The 14,597-nt window shown below is 45.6% G+C and overlaps 2 protein-coding genes across 10 annotated transcripts in view; one reads left to right on the top strand and one right to left on the bottom strand.

The window, feature by feature from the left end:
* The first annotated feature begins 24 nt into the window (after positions 1-24).
* LOC106576181 (centrosomal protein of 83 kDa) lies at positions 25-8,578 on the top strand. 5 transcript variants are annotated; one of them, XM_082963883.1, is made up of 16 exons: positions 25-94; positions 1,071-1,253; positions 1,352-1,502; positions 1,618-1,710; positions 2,116-2,247; positions 3,577-3,828; positions 3,999-4,130; positions 4,286-4,400; positions 4,549-4,693; positions 4,987-5,136; positions 5,235-5,310; positions 5,434-5,591; positions 5,736-5,865; positions 5,984-6,087; positions 6,165-6,366; positions 7,912-8,578. In XM_082963883.1, exons 2-16 carry the CDS (start codon positions 1,081-1,083, stop codon positions 8,050-8,052), a joined length of 2,154 nt encoding a protein of 717 aa, XP_082820009.1. In that variant the 5' UTR covers positions 25-94; positions 1,071-1,080; the 3' UTR covers positions 8,053-8,578. The 5 variants fall into 5 exon arrangements, with proteins under 5 accessions (XP_082820009.1, XP_045555772.1, XP_082820010.1 ...); XM_045699816.2 differs by having other exon boundaries at positions 2,116-2,253; XM_045699815.2 differs by having other exon boundaries at positions 34-94; positions 1,074-1,253; positions 2,116-2,253.
* Positions 8,168-14,597, bottom strand: part of LOC106576206 (plexin-C1) — a 21,261-nt gene continuing 14,831 nt past the window's right edge. For 4 of the 5 annotated variants that reach the window (XM_045699810.2, XM_045699811.2, XM_045699812.2 and 1 more), the window contains exons 26-30: positions 12,743-12,906; positions 12,298-12,445; positions 9,762-9,902; positions 9,596-9,670; positions 8,168-8,995 (exon numbers count right to left, since the gene is read on the bottom strand). In XM_045699810.2, the coding sequence (XP_045555766.2) occupies positions 8,894-8,995; positions 9,596-9,670; positions 9,762-9,902; positions 12,298-12,445; positions 12,743-12,906 (630 nt within the window). In that variant the 3' untranslated portion in view covers positions 8,168-8,893. Of the gene's footprint in view, positions 8,996-9,595; positions 9,671-9,761; positions 9,903-12,297; positions 12,446-12,742; positions 12,907-14,597 lie in introns of those variants that run through there. The other variant, XR_006760130.2, reaches the window with a different exon arrangement.

Raw genomic sequence — 14,597 nt, 5'->3', positions numbered from 1 at the left:
TTGAAGTAGAGTTAAGATAAATCTCCCATGATTCCGTGCGAGTCTGTAGTTCTCTGCAGGATAGCTCGTTTTGTCAAGGAATCGAGTTCAAGAGGTAAGCAACGATCAAAACATTATCATCGCTAAAGTGGTAGCATTCTAAATTGTGCCCAAGAGCTAGCCAGTTAACTTGTAAGTTAGCTTGATAACTGATTTGACATTGTTCAGTGACCAGTTGTTAGCACGCAAGCTAACTATCTAGTTGGCTAGAACCGTGGCAGTTAAAGCGCCACTTTCGAAAAGAGTAGAACTAGTTATTTCTCTAGATGACTGGCTAGCTACTGATGACAGCTTGGATATCTGTGTCTTTGCTATTTGTTTTTGTGCGACAGTGATCAGCAAAACACAGTTGTTATGCTATCAAGTATTAACGTTAGCTAACGTTACTCACCACTCAGTACTTGCATAGTCCGGGTAAGACAGTCAGCTGAACTGTTTAGTGTTCAGTGCTGGGACTGTTTGTCTTTGCTGGATCGCCTTGTCTGTATTTGGTACGTCTGACATTCTGTCTTTGTTCTTTGGGTAGCTAGCTACATTTCTCCAGGGTGGGTGGTGTGCTTGAGATGAGGCCAATATGTCGAGTGCAGTGTTTGCAATCAAGCATAATCATCCCTCACTTGACCACGCGTATCCACAACAGAAAGTGGAGAAATCATTTGAGACCGAGGCTGTGTAGTTACCTGAGCGGCTGTCATTTGCACAAATAGCTGGGGAATTTAGAACCACCATGGTAACAACTGCAATTTGCCCCATCCCACCCGTCGTACCATCCTTTCAACATCAGTCTTTACCATGTCTGACCTGCAAACAGAGGAGAGCAGTGCCCGTCTCTTCCCTTTTGAAGTTGGTTCTGTTTTATGATTCATTTTGTTGAGCTAAAGCCTTTGTGGAGATGAAGAAGTGGATCGTGCTTTGATGTCAATCTTTCTTACTAATTGGATGATGTATTTGAAAAGGGATGGAGTGGAACAACCCACAGCTCTCGCTTTCCCTAACCTTGTTCTTCTCTCTCGCTATATCCGTCCATCCAGTAGGGGCGAGATGAACCCCTCTGCCCTTGTCCAGTCCGGCCCCCTGCTCCCATGCCTGGACCCTGGGGGGACGGTGAAGCTGGAGGGGCCCGACATGGAGCTGCAGAAGATGCTGATCGATGAGCGGATGAGATGTGAGAACCACAAGATCAACTACCAGACTCTCAAGGCTGAACATACCAGGTAACAGCCCGGGAGAAGTGTGTGTGTGTAATACCATAAATACTGATGGTGTGATGTGTTCACACTTGTATATATCTCCTTCGCTGTGTTTGTCCCAGGCTGCAGGATGAATTTACCCGGGGGCAGGGAGAGCTGAAGCGTCTCCTCAGTGACAAGCAAACCGCCCAGGAGAAACTGCAGCTGCTGCTGGCTGAACTCCGAGGAGAGATGCTGGACAAGACCAGGGAGCTGGAGGAACTACGACTACAGGTACTGGAGCTAGTCCATAGAAAACACACCTACTGACTAGTGTAGTGTCCCCTTTGTGTATGGCAGTGTTTCTGTCTCTGTGCCAGTGTGTATAGCAGTCGGTTTGTTTTGTAAGGTGCTGACCCCCCAGCGGTTGGAGCTGTTGAGGGCCCAGGTGCAGCAGGAGATGGAGGGGCCTGTCAGAGAGCGCTTCAACAAACTGGAGGAGGTGAGCCTCGCGCCCCAGAACACTTCTGTCTGTTCTCTAATGCTATTTACTGTTCTATTGTTCTCCACTGCTTCTGACTACTTTTAACTACCTCTGCCTGCCTCTGCTTCTGTTTTTCATGCTTCGTACTGCTTCTATCCAGCTTCAGCTGCTTTGCATAGCTTTTAACTTATTCTCACACTTTAGTTCCACCGTGCTCTCGAACTGTCACAGCTGTAACTGCTATCTCCACAGCAACCGCTTGAGAACTAAGTGTTGAATGTTTTTGAGGGCAGGGATGGGTGGGCCATCACACTTAAACTGTCAGATTATTGAGAATGACAAAACAGTACATCCGTTCAAATTCAACTTTTTCTGTTTCTCCTCCTTGACTATAACCAGCCCTGTTCTCTGTGTTCCTTGCAGGAGACTGAGAAGTACAGGTCTGAGTATAACAAGCTGCGGTACGACTACACCTTCCTGAAGTCTGAGTTTGACCACCAGAGGGAGGAGAGCGCTCGCATACTGGAGGAGAAGAAGATCCGCTTTGATGCTGAAGTGTGTGTGAGACATAACGTTTTTAATGTGAGGTCTGATACAGTATGTTTGTGTTTCCATATACACTACGTGACCAAAAGTATGTGGACACCTGCTCGTCGAACCATCTCATTCCAAAATCATGGGCATTAATACGGAGTTGGTCCCCCCTTTGCTGCTATTACAGCCTCCACTCTTCTGGGAAGGTTTTCCACTAGCTGTTGGAACATTGCTGCGTGGACTTGCTCCCATTCAGCCGCAAAAGCATTAGTGAGGTCGGGCACTGATGTTGGGCAATTAGGCCTGGCTCGCAGTCTGCATTCCAATTCATCCCAAAGGTGTTCGATGGGGTTGAGGTCAAGGCTCTGTGCAGGCCAGTCAAGTTCTTTCACACCGATCTCAACAAATAATTTCTGTATGGACCTCGCTTTGTGCACGGGGGCATTGTCATTCTGAACCAGGAAAGGGCCTTCCCCAAACTGTTGTCACAAAGTTGGAAGCACAGAATCGTCTAGAATGTCATTGTATGCTGTAGCGTTAGGGGCCTAGCCCGAACCATGAAAAACAGCCTTTGACCATTATTCCTCCTCCACCAAACTTTACAGTTGGCACTATGCATTGGGGCAGGTAGTGTTCTCCTGGCATCTGCCAGACCCAGATTAGTCCATCAGACTGCTAGATGGTGAAGCATGATATATCACTCCAGAGAAAGCGTTTCCACTGCTCCAGAGTCCAATGGCGGCGAGCTTTATACCACTCCAGCCGACGCTTGGCATTGCGCATGGTGATGTTAGGATTGTGTGCGCCTGCTCGGATATGGAAACCCATTTCATGAAGCTCCCGACGAACAGTTCTTGTGCTGACATTGTTTCTCCAGAGGCAGTTTGGAACTCGGTGGCGAGTGTTGCAACCGAGGACAGACGTTTATTTTACGCGGTCCTGTTCTGTGAGTTTGTGTGACCTACCACTTCGCAGCTGAGCCGTTGTAGCTCCTAGATGTTTCCACTTCACAATAACAGCACTTACGGTTTACTGGGGAAGCTCTAGCAGGGCAGAAATTTGACGAACCGACTTGTTGGAAAGATGACATCCTATGGCGGTGCCACGTTGAAAGTCACTGACGTCTTCGGTAAGGCAAATTTATTGCCAATGTTTGTCTATGGAGATTGCATGGTTGTGTGCTCCATTAAATTACAGCAAAAAATGTTTTAGTACAATTTTATACACCTTTCAGCAACTAGTGTGGCTGAAACAGCCAATTCCACAAATTTTAAGGGGTGTCCAAATACTTTTTGTGTATATATAGTGTATGTATAGACATTGATCTTCTGCTATGTTGTGTGTGTTCAGGTATCACGGCTGGAAAGGGACAGAGAGGAGCTGATGGCCCAGTATCAGGGCACAGACCCGTCTAGAGATGGTAAACGCGTTGAGTCTCTGCTGAGAGAGAAGGCCCAGCTCCACCTGCGTCTGAAGGGCCTGGAGGCTGAGGTGGCTGAGCTCCGGGCCCAGAGGGACAACTCTGGCCAGCAAGCCGAGAACGTGCAGCGCATCCAGGTCCGCCAGTTCGCAGAATCCCAGGCTGCAGCCAAGTCACTGGAGGTAAGAAACTTGTGGTCTCTGTCTGTCAATCTTGAACTGTTATTGTCACTATGAATATTAAGCTACATGATGAAATATATCTGTTGGAGTAAGTCCTAACTTAAGTAGAATGACTTTACTGTGTACTTGGTTTGATTTGTGGAATAATGAATAATTGGATTGTTTCTCAGGCAGAGAGGCAGTCACTGCGCATGCAGCTGGAGCGTCTGGGGAGCGAGTTGCAGCTGAGTCATGAGCAGAACACCCAGCTGACCGGCAGACTACACAAGGCTGAGAGAGAGGTCAACACTCTCACCAGCCAGGTAAGTACCTATATGATCCTTAACCTCTAACCCCAGAGATCATCAGCTGTTACTCATAGCAGATGCTCTTATCCAGGTCAACTTACAGTCCCCACCATAACCCCTTATATCAATAGGTTGCCGTGTGCTCGTGTCAGTCTCTCTGTTTCTTTCAGATGGAGGGCGCGAGGCACTCTCACAAGCTGGAGGTGGCCAACGTGAAGCTGGAGTGTGCCAGGTCTAGAGGGGAGGTGGAGAGGGAGAGAGACACACTACAGGGCCAAATGGAAGGTAACTCTGCAAATAACCTCTGTGTGTTTTGATCATACATGTACTGTACATCACTCTCATTTTAGTCTGCAAACTTAACTCTTTCCTTCCCGTCTCTCTCCTTCAACTCTCTCTCTCTCCCTTCCTTTCTTCTCTGGCTGTCTGTCAGGTATGCAGTCTGATGTGGAGGTGTTGAAGGGGACGGTGGAGAGACAGAAGGAGGTGCTGGCTGAGAGGGAGAGGGAACTCGTCCGGAGGGCGCAGGCCGCTCGCGAGGAGGAGTTCCACAAAACGGCCACCGTGCACGAGGCGAAGTTAGGATCCATATTCTTCTCCCTCTCTCGGTGTCCCTCTCTCACATACACACTGTCTCAGATTACTTTGATGAAGTTGTGTAAATTGATCGTGTGTGTGTGCCACAGGAGTTGGTAGTACCTTAATTGGGGAGGGTGGGCTCGTGCTAGTGACTGGAGCAGAATCAGTGGAATGGTATCAAACACATGGTTTCTATACGTTTGATTCCATTTGCTCCATTCCAGCCATTTTATGGGCCGTTCTCCCCTCAGCAGCCTCCACTGGTGTGCGTATGTATATAATGTGTGTTCAGATCGGTGCTGGAGGATCGTCTGGCTGAGCTGGAGCAGCAGAGGGCGCTGCAGGATGCTGCTGGCCACACCCAGAAAGAGGAGTGGGAGGAGCGTCTCCGTGGCGCCCAGCTGGGGGAGGAGTCTGCCTGTAAGGAATTGCAGAACCTGAGGTTAGTAAGAGGTGTTGCTTTACCTGTGTATAGTATGCATTACTAATATATTTCATAGAAATGTGTGTTAATGTTCCTGTGTATGTTGTGTCTGTCAGGACTAAATTGCACCAGCAGGGCTCTCAGCTGGAGGAACTGGAGAGACAGAAGACAGATAATGCTGATCTGAGACGGGTACTAAACTGCTTCAGTTTGTATTGCCCTTTCAACATTGATTGGCTGATGTAAATGCCCTATGTTAAAGTTAATGTCCAATCAACATTGAGTTGACCACGTACCCGTCCCTCCCTCTCACAGCAGAACCAGGAGCTGGGGTTGCAGCTGGGGACGTTGTCCCACTCCGAGGCCGAGCTTCTGGAGTCCAACCAGCGTCTGAGGGACACCCTGGAGAGGGCCCGGGAGGACCTGAGAAGCGCCCGCTCACAAGCTGAGAGGACCCAACACGAAGCCGAGCGGTACACTGCTTCACCTTTATACTGTGGTCTGTATACTGTATAGATATGCTGTCTATGAGGAGGAATGGAACCGTTAGAAATTCTACTGTTGGAACCATCAAGTGGTTTCTATTCTAACCTTTCTAACCCTCTCTCTCTCTGCAGATTGGTGGAGGAGCGTTGTGTGGAGTGGTTAGAGGAGAAACACAAACTGCAGGAGAGGGATGCAGAGCTGCAGGAGAAGTACGGCCTGGCCAAGGAGAAACTACAGAGGGCTGCGCTGGCACAGAAAAAGGTACCTTTCCCCCCCCCATCTTCACCTCTCTTCCCTTTCTTCTTTGATTCTCTTACTTCCTTTTCTGAAGTCTCTCTCAATTCAATTTAAGGTCTCTCTCACTCTGACTCTCATATAGAGGAAAAACATGACAGAGAACAAGGAGAAGAGATACCAGGATAAGATCCAACTACTGGAGGCTAACATGGCAGAGCTGGAGCTACAGACCAGCTCAGCCAAGAAGTGTGTGTATTTTCTTACTGTGTGTGTGTATGTTAATGAATGTGTGCGTTTTAAGACCAGTATGTGTTCCTCCTCAGGCGTCCTTCCTACACCGAGGAGCATGCCCTCCTTAACAGACGACTGAAGGAGCTGCAGCGCCGACACAGCGAGTTCCGACGCCTCTTATTGGGCAACCAGGTGACCTCTGCCACAGGCCCCGCCCTCATAACCTCCACTCCCGGCCCAGGACTCGGCCCTATCTCCATCCTCGTACCCGGGTCTGAGGGGCCTAGTCTTCATGTGAGTACACTGAATCTGGGTACCTTCTCATATCACTGGTGTTGACAGATCAGGGCCAGTATCCATAAAGAGTCTCGGAGTAGGAGTGCAGATCTAGGATCAGTTTTACTTTTAGATCATGATGCATAATATTATGTGGACAGGGGGGGGTCTGGTCCTGAAAGGAATAGCTAGGTGAGAGCGTCCTGTGGGGCTGTTTCACCGCCTGGTACGGCAATCGCACCTTCCGCAAGGGTGGTGCCGTCAGCCCAACACGTCACTGGGGGCACACTGCCTGCTCTCCAGGACATCTACAGCACCCGGTGTCACAGGAAGGCCAAGAAGATCAAGGACCTCAGCCACCAGAGCCATGGCCTGTTCACCCTTCTAACATGTGGAAACTGAACAGCTGCATCAAAGCTGGGACAGAGAGACTGAGAAACAGCTTCTATCTCCAGGGCATCAGACTGTTAAATATCCATCACTAGCCAGCCTCCGCCCGGTACCCTGCCCTGAACCTTAGTCACTATCACTAGCCGGCCTCCGTCCGGTACCCTGCCCTGAACCTTAGTCACTATCACTAGCCGGCCTCCGTCCGGTACCCTGCCCTGAACCTTAGTCACTATCACTAGCCGGCCTCCGTCCGGTACCCTGCCCTGAACCTTAGTCACTATCACTAGCCGGCCTCCGCCCGGTACCCTGCCCTGAACCTTAGTCACTATCACTAGCCGGCCTCCGTCCGGTACCCTGCCCTGAACCTTAGTCACTATCACTAGCCGGCCTCCGCCCGGTACCCTGCCCTGAACCTTAGTCACTATCACTAGCCGGCCTCCGTCCGGTACCCTGCCCTGAACCTTAGTCACTATCACTAGCCGGCCTCCGTCCGGTACCCTGCCCTGAACCTTAGTCACTATCACTAGCCGGCCTCCGTCCGGTACCCTGCCCTGAGCCTGCATGGTCATTCCAGACGTCTGCATTGGCCGTGCAGCATTTACGGTGATATGGCCTCTGCAGAAGTCAGGGCATTCATACTTCTTGTGCTTCGCCGCGCATAGCTGTTGTCAAGGAAGTGAGTTTGTTTATACGGGACCTCCCGCCCTCACCTACCGTCAAGCAATCATGTCAATGCGGAGCCCTACATAATTTGAGAGGTGCACGGGGATGTGGTACGGAGCTCAATGTGCCCACTGCATGTCTCTGGGGGCTCCGGAAGTGAGTCACACCATCCATACCGCGCCTCCAACCACATTTTCTGATCAAGCATAAATTGGCTTTTAGTTAGCATAATCATTTAACACTGGTCACTTTACTAATGTTGACATACTGTTTTACTCACTTTGTTTATACTTCTTGTCATGGCTCATTTTTAGCTATATTTTTCTTGATTATGTGTGTATTACTGCACAGTTAGAGCTAGAAACACAAGCATTTAGCTGAACCTGCGATAACATCTGTGTACATGACCAATAACCTTTGATTTGATAGGTGTTAGCAATATGGTAGATCACAGCTCCGTCCCTTTCTGTCCCTTCTCATCCTCTTTCTCCCCACCCCACTCTCTCTCAGGAGGAGCAGCACCAGAGAGAGTTATCACTGCTATGTCGGAGGCTGGAGGAGTTAGCCTGTACTCAGCAGCAGCAGATGGAGGAACTGGGGCCTCCCATGGACAGGGGCTCTGGCCTGCACGACTCTCTCCCTGAACTCTGACCTCTCCACTTTGACCCCCCCCCAGAGAGTGAGCATGACCTTCATTGTAGGATTTATTACTCCCTAAAAGTGATGTTTTGGTGATATACTAATTTAATAAGTGAACTCTCAAATATTTTGTGAAAAACATTTTGATTTTATTGGCACAAACATATCAAATGAAAAGAGAAAGAACTACATGGATTCAACGGTTACATTCTTTGGTGAGTAATGGTACTGGAGTCCTTCTATGCCTTGACTGTTGATGCCTATGTAAAGAATGATATCGATGGCCAACCAGTGACTTCCTCAGAGTTTTAATTAACTGTTGTGAGATTTGTATCAAATGTTTACACTAAGGCCATCACTCTGAAACCTTAAAAGCGTGATAGTCCCAAAGGCATTTGTGTTAAAAAAAAAAAGGGTGTTTTCATGGCTCTAAAGAGCTGTGACTTGCACAACATTTATACAACTTTTTTTTGTAATGTAATTTCAAGATATGTGTTTTTTGTATTTGCAATTCATACAAATAAATGTTTATGCTTTACTGAGGTCGTGTGCATATTTTTTGTTGTGAGTTTTACTTGTGAGAACCATTTAACACTAGAACCGCTGAACTCTTCTTTAGTCTTTCGGTTGAGGAAACAAAAGTCCCAGCTTCAGAATAAGACTACTGCTTCTGGGTAAATGTCTGGCTAGAATGTGACCTGCTAATTCATGCTATCATTTGGTTCATCCCAGTAATCTGAAAAGCCTCTAATTTTTTTTTTTTCTTTAATTGTAAATCCCCATGTCGTCTCCTGACATTCTGTCTTTAGAACAGCTTTCTGGCCTTCAGCATGTCGAAGGGGAGGGAGTGAGCTCAGTTCCACGAACAGTTGAGGCTGTCAAACAGGCTCTTCACGTGCTGCAGTTGCTCCTTCAATTCCATGGGTGCGCCGTTCTGATCCAGCTTCAGTTTAATCTGCCAGGGAAACGCCACACACATCCAATTTTTGTTTACAAGTGGGCAAAAAAAAAAACCCAAAAAACAGCTCGTGTCCATAAACTTCAGACCTCAGCTAGTAGCAATATGCCACAATGGGGGATTATCATTCCACACTAAGTCTAGGCATGAGCTTAAACTAAATATTTGGCATAGGTATGGCCAGCTGCCATTGTAGAGCTCAAAACAGTCAACATAGATCATTACAAAATGAAGAACTGAAAACAGTCTGACCACCACACCACAGAGAAGTGGTATAGGCTGTGTTTTATGCTCTGCCTTACCACTACAGTTATTTTTAATTCCCAAGACCTAGGCTATGTGCCAGTCAGCTTTACAGTTACACAATGATCATTTACATTTAAGTCATTTAGCAGACGCTCTTATCCAGAGCGACTTACATGTCATGTTGGCCTGAACAACAGCGTATTCAAGAAGTTCAGACCTGGTTGAATTGACTAGACCGTGCAGGGGAAGTGTGAAGGTTATGGGGAAAATAATGAATGTATGTTAAGGGGAGATTACGTGGGTGGTGAGACTACTAAAGGGGAGGGCGAAAAAGACGGACAGACAGTTTACCTCATCAAAGTACCGCTGCATGTATTTGTAGAGCTCCCAGAGGGCAGCAGATTCATTGAATTCGTTTTCATGTTTCTAATGAAACAGAAATATAAATGTAATGTCCTTAAAGCACAATATCAAAATAATGATTTATTTGAAAAATGAACCACTAGAGGGGCGGTACCTTTGACTCCTCATGCAGGAACTCCTTGAACTCAGAGCTGTTGATTGGTGGCTGGTCCCTGACCTGCTTGTAGTAGGCCCTCACTTCCTGCTTGTACTTGGAGATATCTTTGGCATAGAGCAGCTTATTGGTTGGGTCATGCTGGAACAGAGAGAGGGTAGAAGAGTCATGTCAAATCTAGGTGATAGGTGTGCTTAAATTTGATCTTCTAGTATTGTCAATGCCAGGTATTCTAAGAGGCCTGCAAGTTATGAGGCAGAGTCGGTGGCTTGGATTTTGTTTTACATCTATGGGCTCAATTCAATCAGATTTGCGCTAGCCGACAGTGTAGGAGGTGGAACAGTGGAAGAGCTGTCAAATCCATAAGCGGCTACCGGCATTATACCTGTCGCTGCTAGCGCTGAGCGTTTAACTGACATTTGTTATTTTACATTTTTTTAAACAACTAATGGATCGATGTCGGTTCAATTAATTTGAATTCCATTTCGTTTTTTTTCTTCTTCTGTGAGCTCAATGCAGTGTTGGGAGTTGTAGTATCCAACAGGCCAATAATCTACATAGTTTACTGCAAAAAAAAACATGGTAATTAACTACAATGACCATAATCCATTGTGCTCCTACTTGGCCTGTCTGTGTAGGGCAAACACCAAAAGGGAGAGAAGAGACAAGCAATGTTGCCTCAAATTCTTTGTGTCACTGAGCAAATTTTAGGTCTTGTGAGTGGAAACTTGAAAGTTGTGAGAATTATTTGCAACTTCCGACGCACGTTTTTTTGTAAACACTGAAGCTGTATCCTTACAGTTTGACAGTAGCCAATAGACTATTTGAGCATAATGTAGGCCTACCAACAAAACCAATGGAGCAAATCCCATAACATTTTCACATGGAAATAGCTTGTGATTTCTATGATATAGCCTACAGTAGCCTAATATGTGGTGTTCAATTCAGGCCTACATTGAATTAGACTTTTAAAAACATTACTTTACATTATGAAAGGCTTGACATTAATGATTTCTGACTTGGTCTGTAACACTATGGGCCAAATAGGTGACTGTAAATTGTATGTATGATGCAGTAAACCACTTTACAAAATAAAATGCAGTATTATTACCATACAGAGAATTAGACAATGTAGGCTACCCCTCTGACTACTGGCTTATTTGCATATTCAAGCCTGTCTCAAAATACAACACTGGCCCTTTAATTAAGATAGGCTTTTTACCTGACTTGCTTTTCAAAGACAGATTGAAATGTAGCCCACACGTTTTGTGCTCTTGTAGGAAGCAGTACTCCCCATTGCTGACCTATACTTATCTATAACTGGGCTAGTAACTCGCTAACTAGCAAAGAATATCAACAAATGTTCAAATGCGCTGCTCTGAACTGATCTGAAAAGCGCATTCATTCACTAGCGGGTGATTGAGAGAGACCCCTAGTGGGCTACCCACCAATATAATTCTACTCCGTTGCGCTCTGCCTACAACAAAATCACAGCCTCAATCTTGCAAAGTTAGATTTGTTTTGGTGCATTGAAAAGGGGCTGATATAATGTTGATTCAACCACAGAAAAAACATTGATCTACATAGTGCAAACTAATGGGGTGAACTCAGTGAAGTTCAATCTCTTGCGTCTCCGCGCGGCCTGACATTTCTTTGAGGCAGTCCTGGAGGGGGTGCGGGCCTAGCTCGTTTAGAGGGAACATTGGCGACAAGACGCTTGAGGTATCTCTACCTGAAAATACATGATCTAAGTGATTGATAGTAGGTATTCAGCAGTCATAAAAGTATGCCTTTTTTACTTTGAAGAACTACGTGTAGGCAGCAGCTCTATAGAGATGAGATGATGACTTGGAATTAAATAATAAAGACATCAAATAAAACAAATGTATTAAACAACTGAAATATTTTATTAAAGTAATGCGAATAAATTATGGTTAATAAGTGATAAGCAGTAATGGGCAGTCACTGCCATCATATCACTTTTATTAATTGTTTTATTCTGTGTTAGTGCATTACCGCATAGTGCATTTAATGTTTAAAAAAAAAATGAAATCGAAAACTGATAATCGAACCGAAACTACCTCAAAATGCACTAATCCCCATCACTATTGGCCTTGACTCACTGACCAGCAGAGTCCTCACCAGGCAACCATGCCCAGGAGCTTGCACCTAGGTTCAAACCTACAACCCTGTCCTTATGGGGCGAGATTCTTGCACCAGAGCCACAAACTCCTTAACATGTATTACGCTTCTCTTTGTTTATTTGACATTGACAGTTGCAGACACATACAATAAATGAGGTTTTAACCTACAACCTCTGCAGCTAGGCAGGGATTTAACCATTGGAATTGTGGAAAGGTACACAAAAGCACTATAAATTTACTTTGAACCTAAAACATCTCAGGTCCAAAGCAGGAATTGAACCACCAACTCTTTTTGCATTTTTGACATTGAGATTAGCAGAAACGCACACAAAAGCACAAGAGATAAGGTGTGTTAGTCATTATATTCTGTAATGTCTCTGTCCTGGCCCCACCTTGCCCAACTGTTTCTCAGCCAGGGAGAAGGAGTCCATGAAGGCCTGGGCAATGACGGACAGACAGCCGTCCAGAGGCGGGGTCTTTTCCATGTCAAACACAAACTGGGGGTTTTTCAGGATGTTCACCCAGAACCGCAGGGGCAGGCTGGGAAGGAGCAGGACAGAGGACCAGTCAAACATTCTATCACTATCCCAATACAGTGAGTAGAGGATTGAGTATTGAATGAGTAGATACAACCAAGAAAGAAAGATGGATTCTACTATAAACACACTCAAACAGGTGTACCACCAGGGTCATATTCATTAGGCACCAAATGGGAGAAAACACTGAAAAATGGAGGGACTACTTGAACTTGTCCAATAAAATGCTCATATTCGTTTTCCATTGCAAAATGTTTTGCTATGGTGTGACTTAATGAATATGACCCAGATGAACACATACCTGTTGGTTTTCCAGATGTGTAGTACATCTGGGTCGCTGATCCTCTTGCTCTCTCCCTGGGCGTCCAGGAAGTCAAAGAAGTACTTGATGGCAGGCGGGGCTTTGAGGTTAGGGGTTCCCCAGATGGTTCTGAACAGGTTTTCCACAAACGAATGCACAGCGACCTGAGAGAGGAGGAAGTGGGTGGCATATGTTCACATACAGTTGAAGACGGAAGTTCACATTCACTTAGGTTGGAGTCATTAAAACTCGTTTTTCAACCACTTCACAAATGTATTGTTAACAAACTATAGTTTTGGCAAGTTGGTTAGGACATCTACTTTGTGCATGACACAAGTAATTTTTCCAACAATTGTTTACAGACAGATTATTTCACTTATAATTCCCTGTATCACAATTCCAGTGGGTCAGAAGTTTACATACACTAAGTTGACTGTGCCTTTAAACAGCTTGGAAAATTCCAGAAAATGATGTCATGGCTTTAGAAGCTTCTGATAGGCTAATAGGCTAATTGACATAATTTGAGTCAATTGGAGGTGTACCTGTGGATGTATTTCAAGGCCTACCTTCAAACTCAGTGCCTCTTTGCTTGACATCATGGGAAAATCAAAAGAAATCAGGAAAGACATCAGAAAACAATTGTAGACCTTTACAAGTCTGGTTCATCCTTGGGAGCAATTTCCAAACGCCTGAAGGTGCCATGTTCATCTGTACAAACAATAGTACGCAAGTACCACGCAGCCGTCATACCGCTCAGGAAGAAGACGCATTCTGTCTCCTAGAGATGAACGTACTTTGGTGCGAAAAGTGCAAATCAATCCCAGAACAACAGCAAAGTTCCTTGTGAAGATGCTGGAGGAAACAGGTACAAAAGTATCTATAGCCACAGTGAAACAAGTCCTATATCAACATAACCTGAAAGGCCGCTCAGCAAGGTAGAAGCCACTGCTCCAAAACCGCCATAAAAAAGCCAGACAACGGTTTGCAACTGCACATGGGGACAATGATCGTAGTTTTTGGAGAAATGTCCTCTGGTCTAATGAAACAAAAGTAGAACTGTTTGGCCATAATGACCATCGTTATGTTTAGAGGAAAAAGGGTGAGGCTTGCAAGCCGAAGAACACCATCCCAACCGTGAAGCACGGGGGTGGCAGCATCATGTTGTGGGGGTGCTTTGCTGCAGGAGGGACTGGTGCACTTCACAAAATAGATGGCATCATGAGGCAGAAAAAATATGTGGATATATTGAAGCAACATCTCAAGACATCAGTCAGGAAGTTAAAGCTTGGTCGTAAATGGGTCTTCCAAATGGACAATGACCCCAAGCATACTTCCAAAATTGTGGCAAAATGGCTTAAGGACAACAAAGTCAAGGTATTGGTGTGGCCATCACAAAGCCCTGACCTCAATCCTATAGAAAATGTGTGGGCAGAACTGAAAAAGCGTGTGCGAACAAGGAGGCCTACAAACCTGACTGAGTTACACCAGCTCTGTCAGGAGGAATGGCCCAAAATTCACACAACTTATTGTGGGAAGCTTGTGGAAGGCTACGCGAAACGTTTGACCCAAGTTAAACAATTTAAAGGCAATGCTACCGAATACTGAGTGTATGTAAACTTCTGACCCACTGGGAATGTGATGAAAGAAATAAAAGCTGAAATAAATAATTCTCTCTACTATTATTCTGACATTTCACATTCTTAAAATAAAGTGTTGATCCTAACTGACCTAGGACAGGGAATTTTTACTTGGATTAAATGTCAGGAATTGTGAAAAACTGAGTTTAAATGTATTTGGCTAAGGTGTATGTAAACTTCCGACTTCAACCAGATTTGTCGCAAAGTGAATACGGGAC

This window comes from Salmo salar, chromosome 17 (genome assembly GCF_965601325.2).
Source record: "Salmo salar chromosome 17, fSalSal1, whole genome shotgun sequence".
NCBI lineage: Eukaryota > Metazoa > Chordata > Actinopteri > Salmoniformes > Salmonidae > Salmo > Salmo salar.
This window is presented reverse-complemented; position numbering and strand designations above follow the sequence as displayed.

What these genes read in the sequence shown, in the direction of transcription:
- LOC106576181 (XM_045699816.2), top strand. Translation starts at nt 1,081, where the DNA reads ATGAACCCCTCTGCCCTTGTCCAGTCCGGCCCCCTGCTCCCATGCCTG. An exon ending in GCTTTGATGCTGAAGTGTGT is followed by an intron (nt 2,254 to 3,576) that starts GTGAGACATAAC and finishes GTGTGTGTTCAG; the next exon opens with GTATCACGGCTGGAAAGGGA. An exon ending in ATAATGCTGATCTGAGACGG is followed by an intron (nt 5,311 to 5,433) that starts GTACTAAACTGC and finishes TCCCTCTCACAG; the next exon opens with CAGAACCAGGAGCTGGGGTT.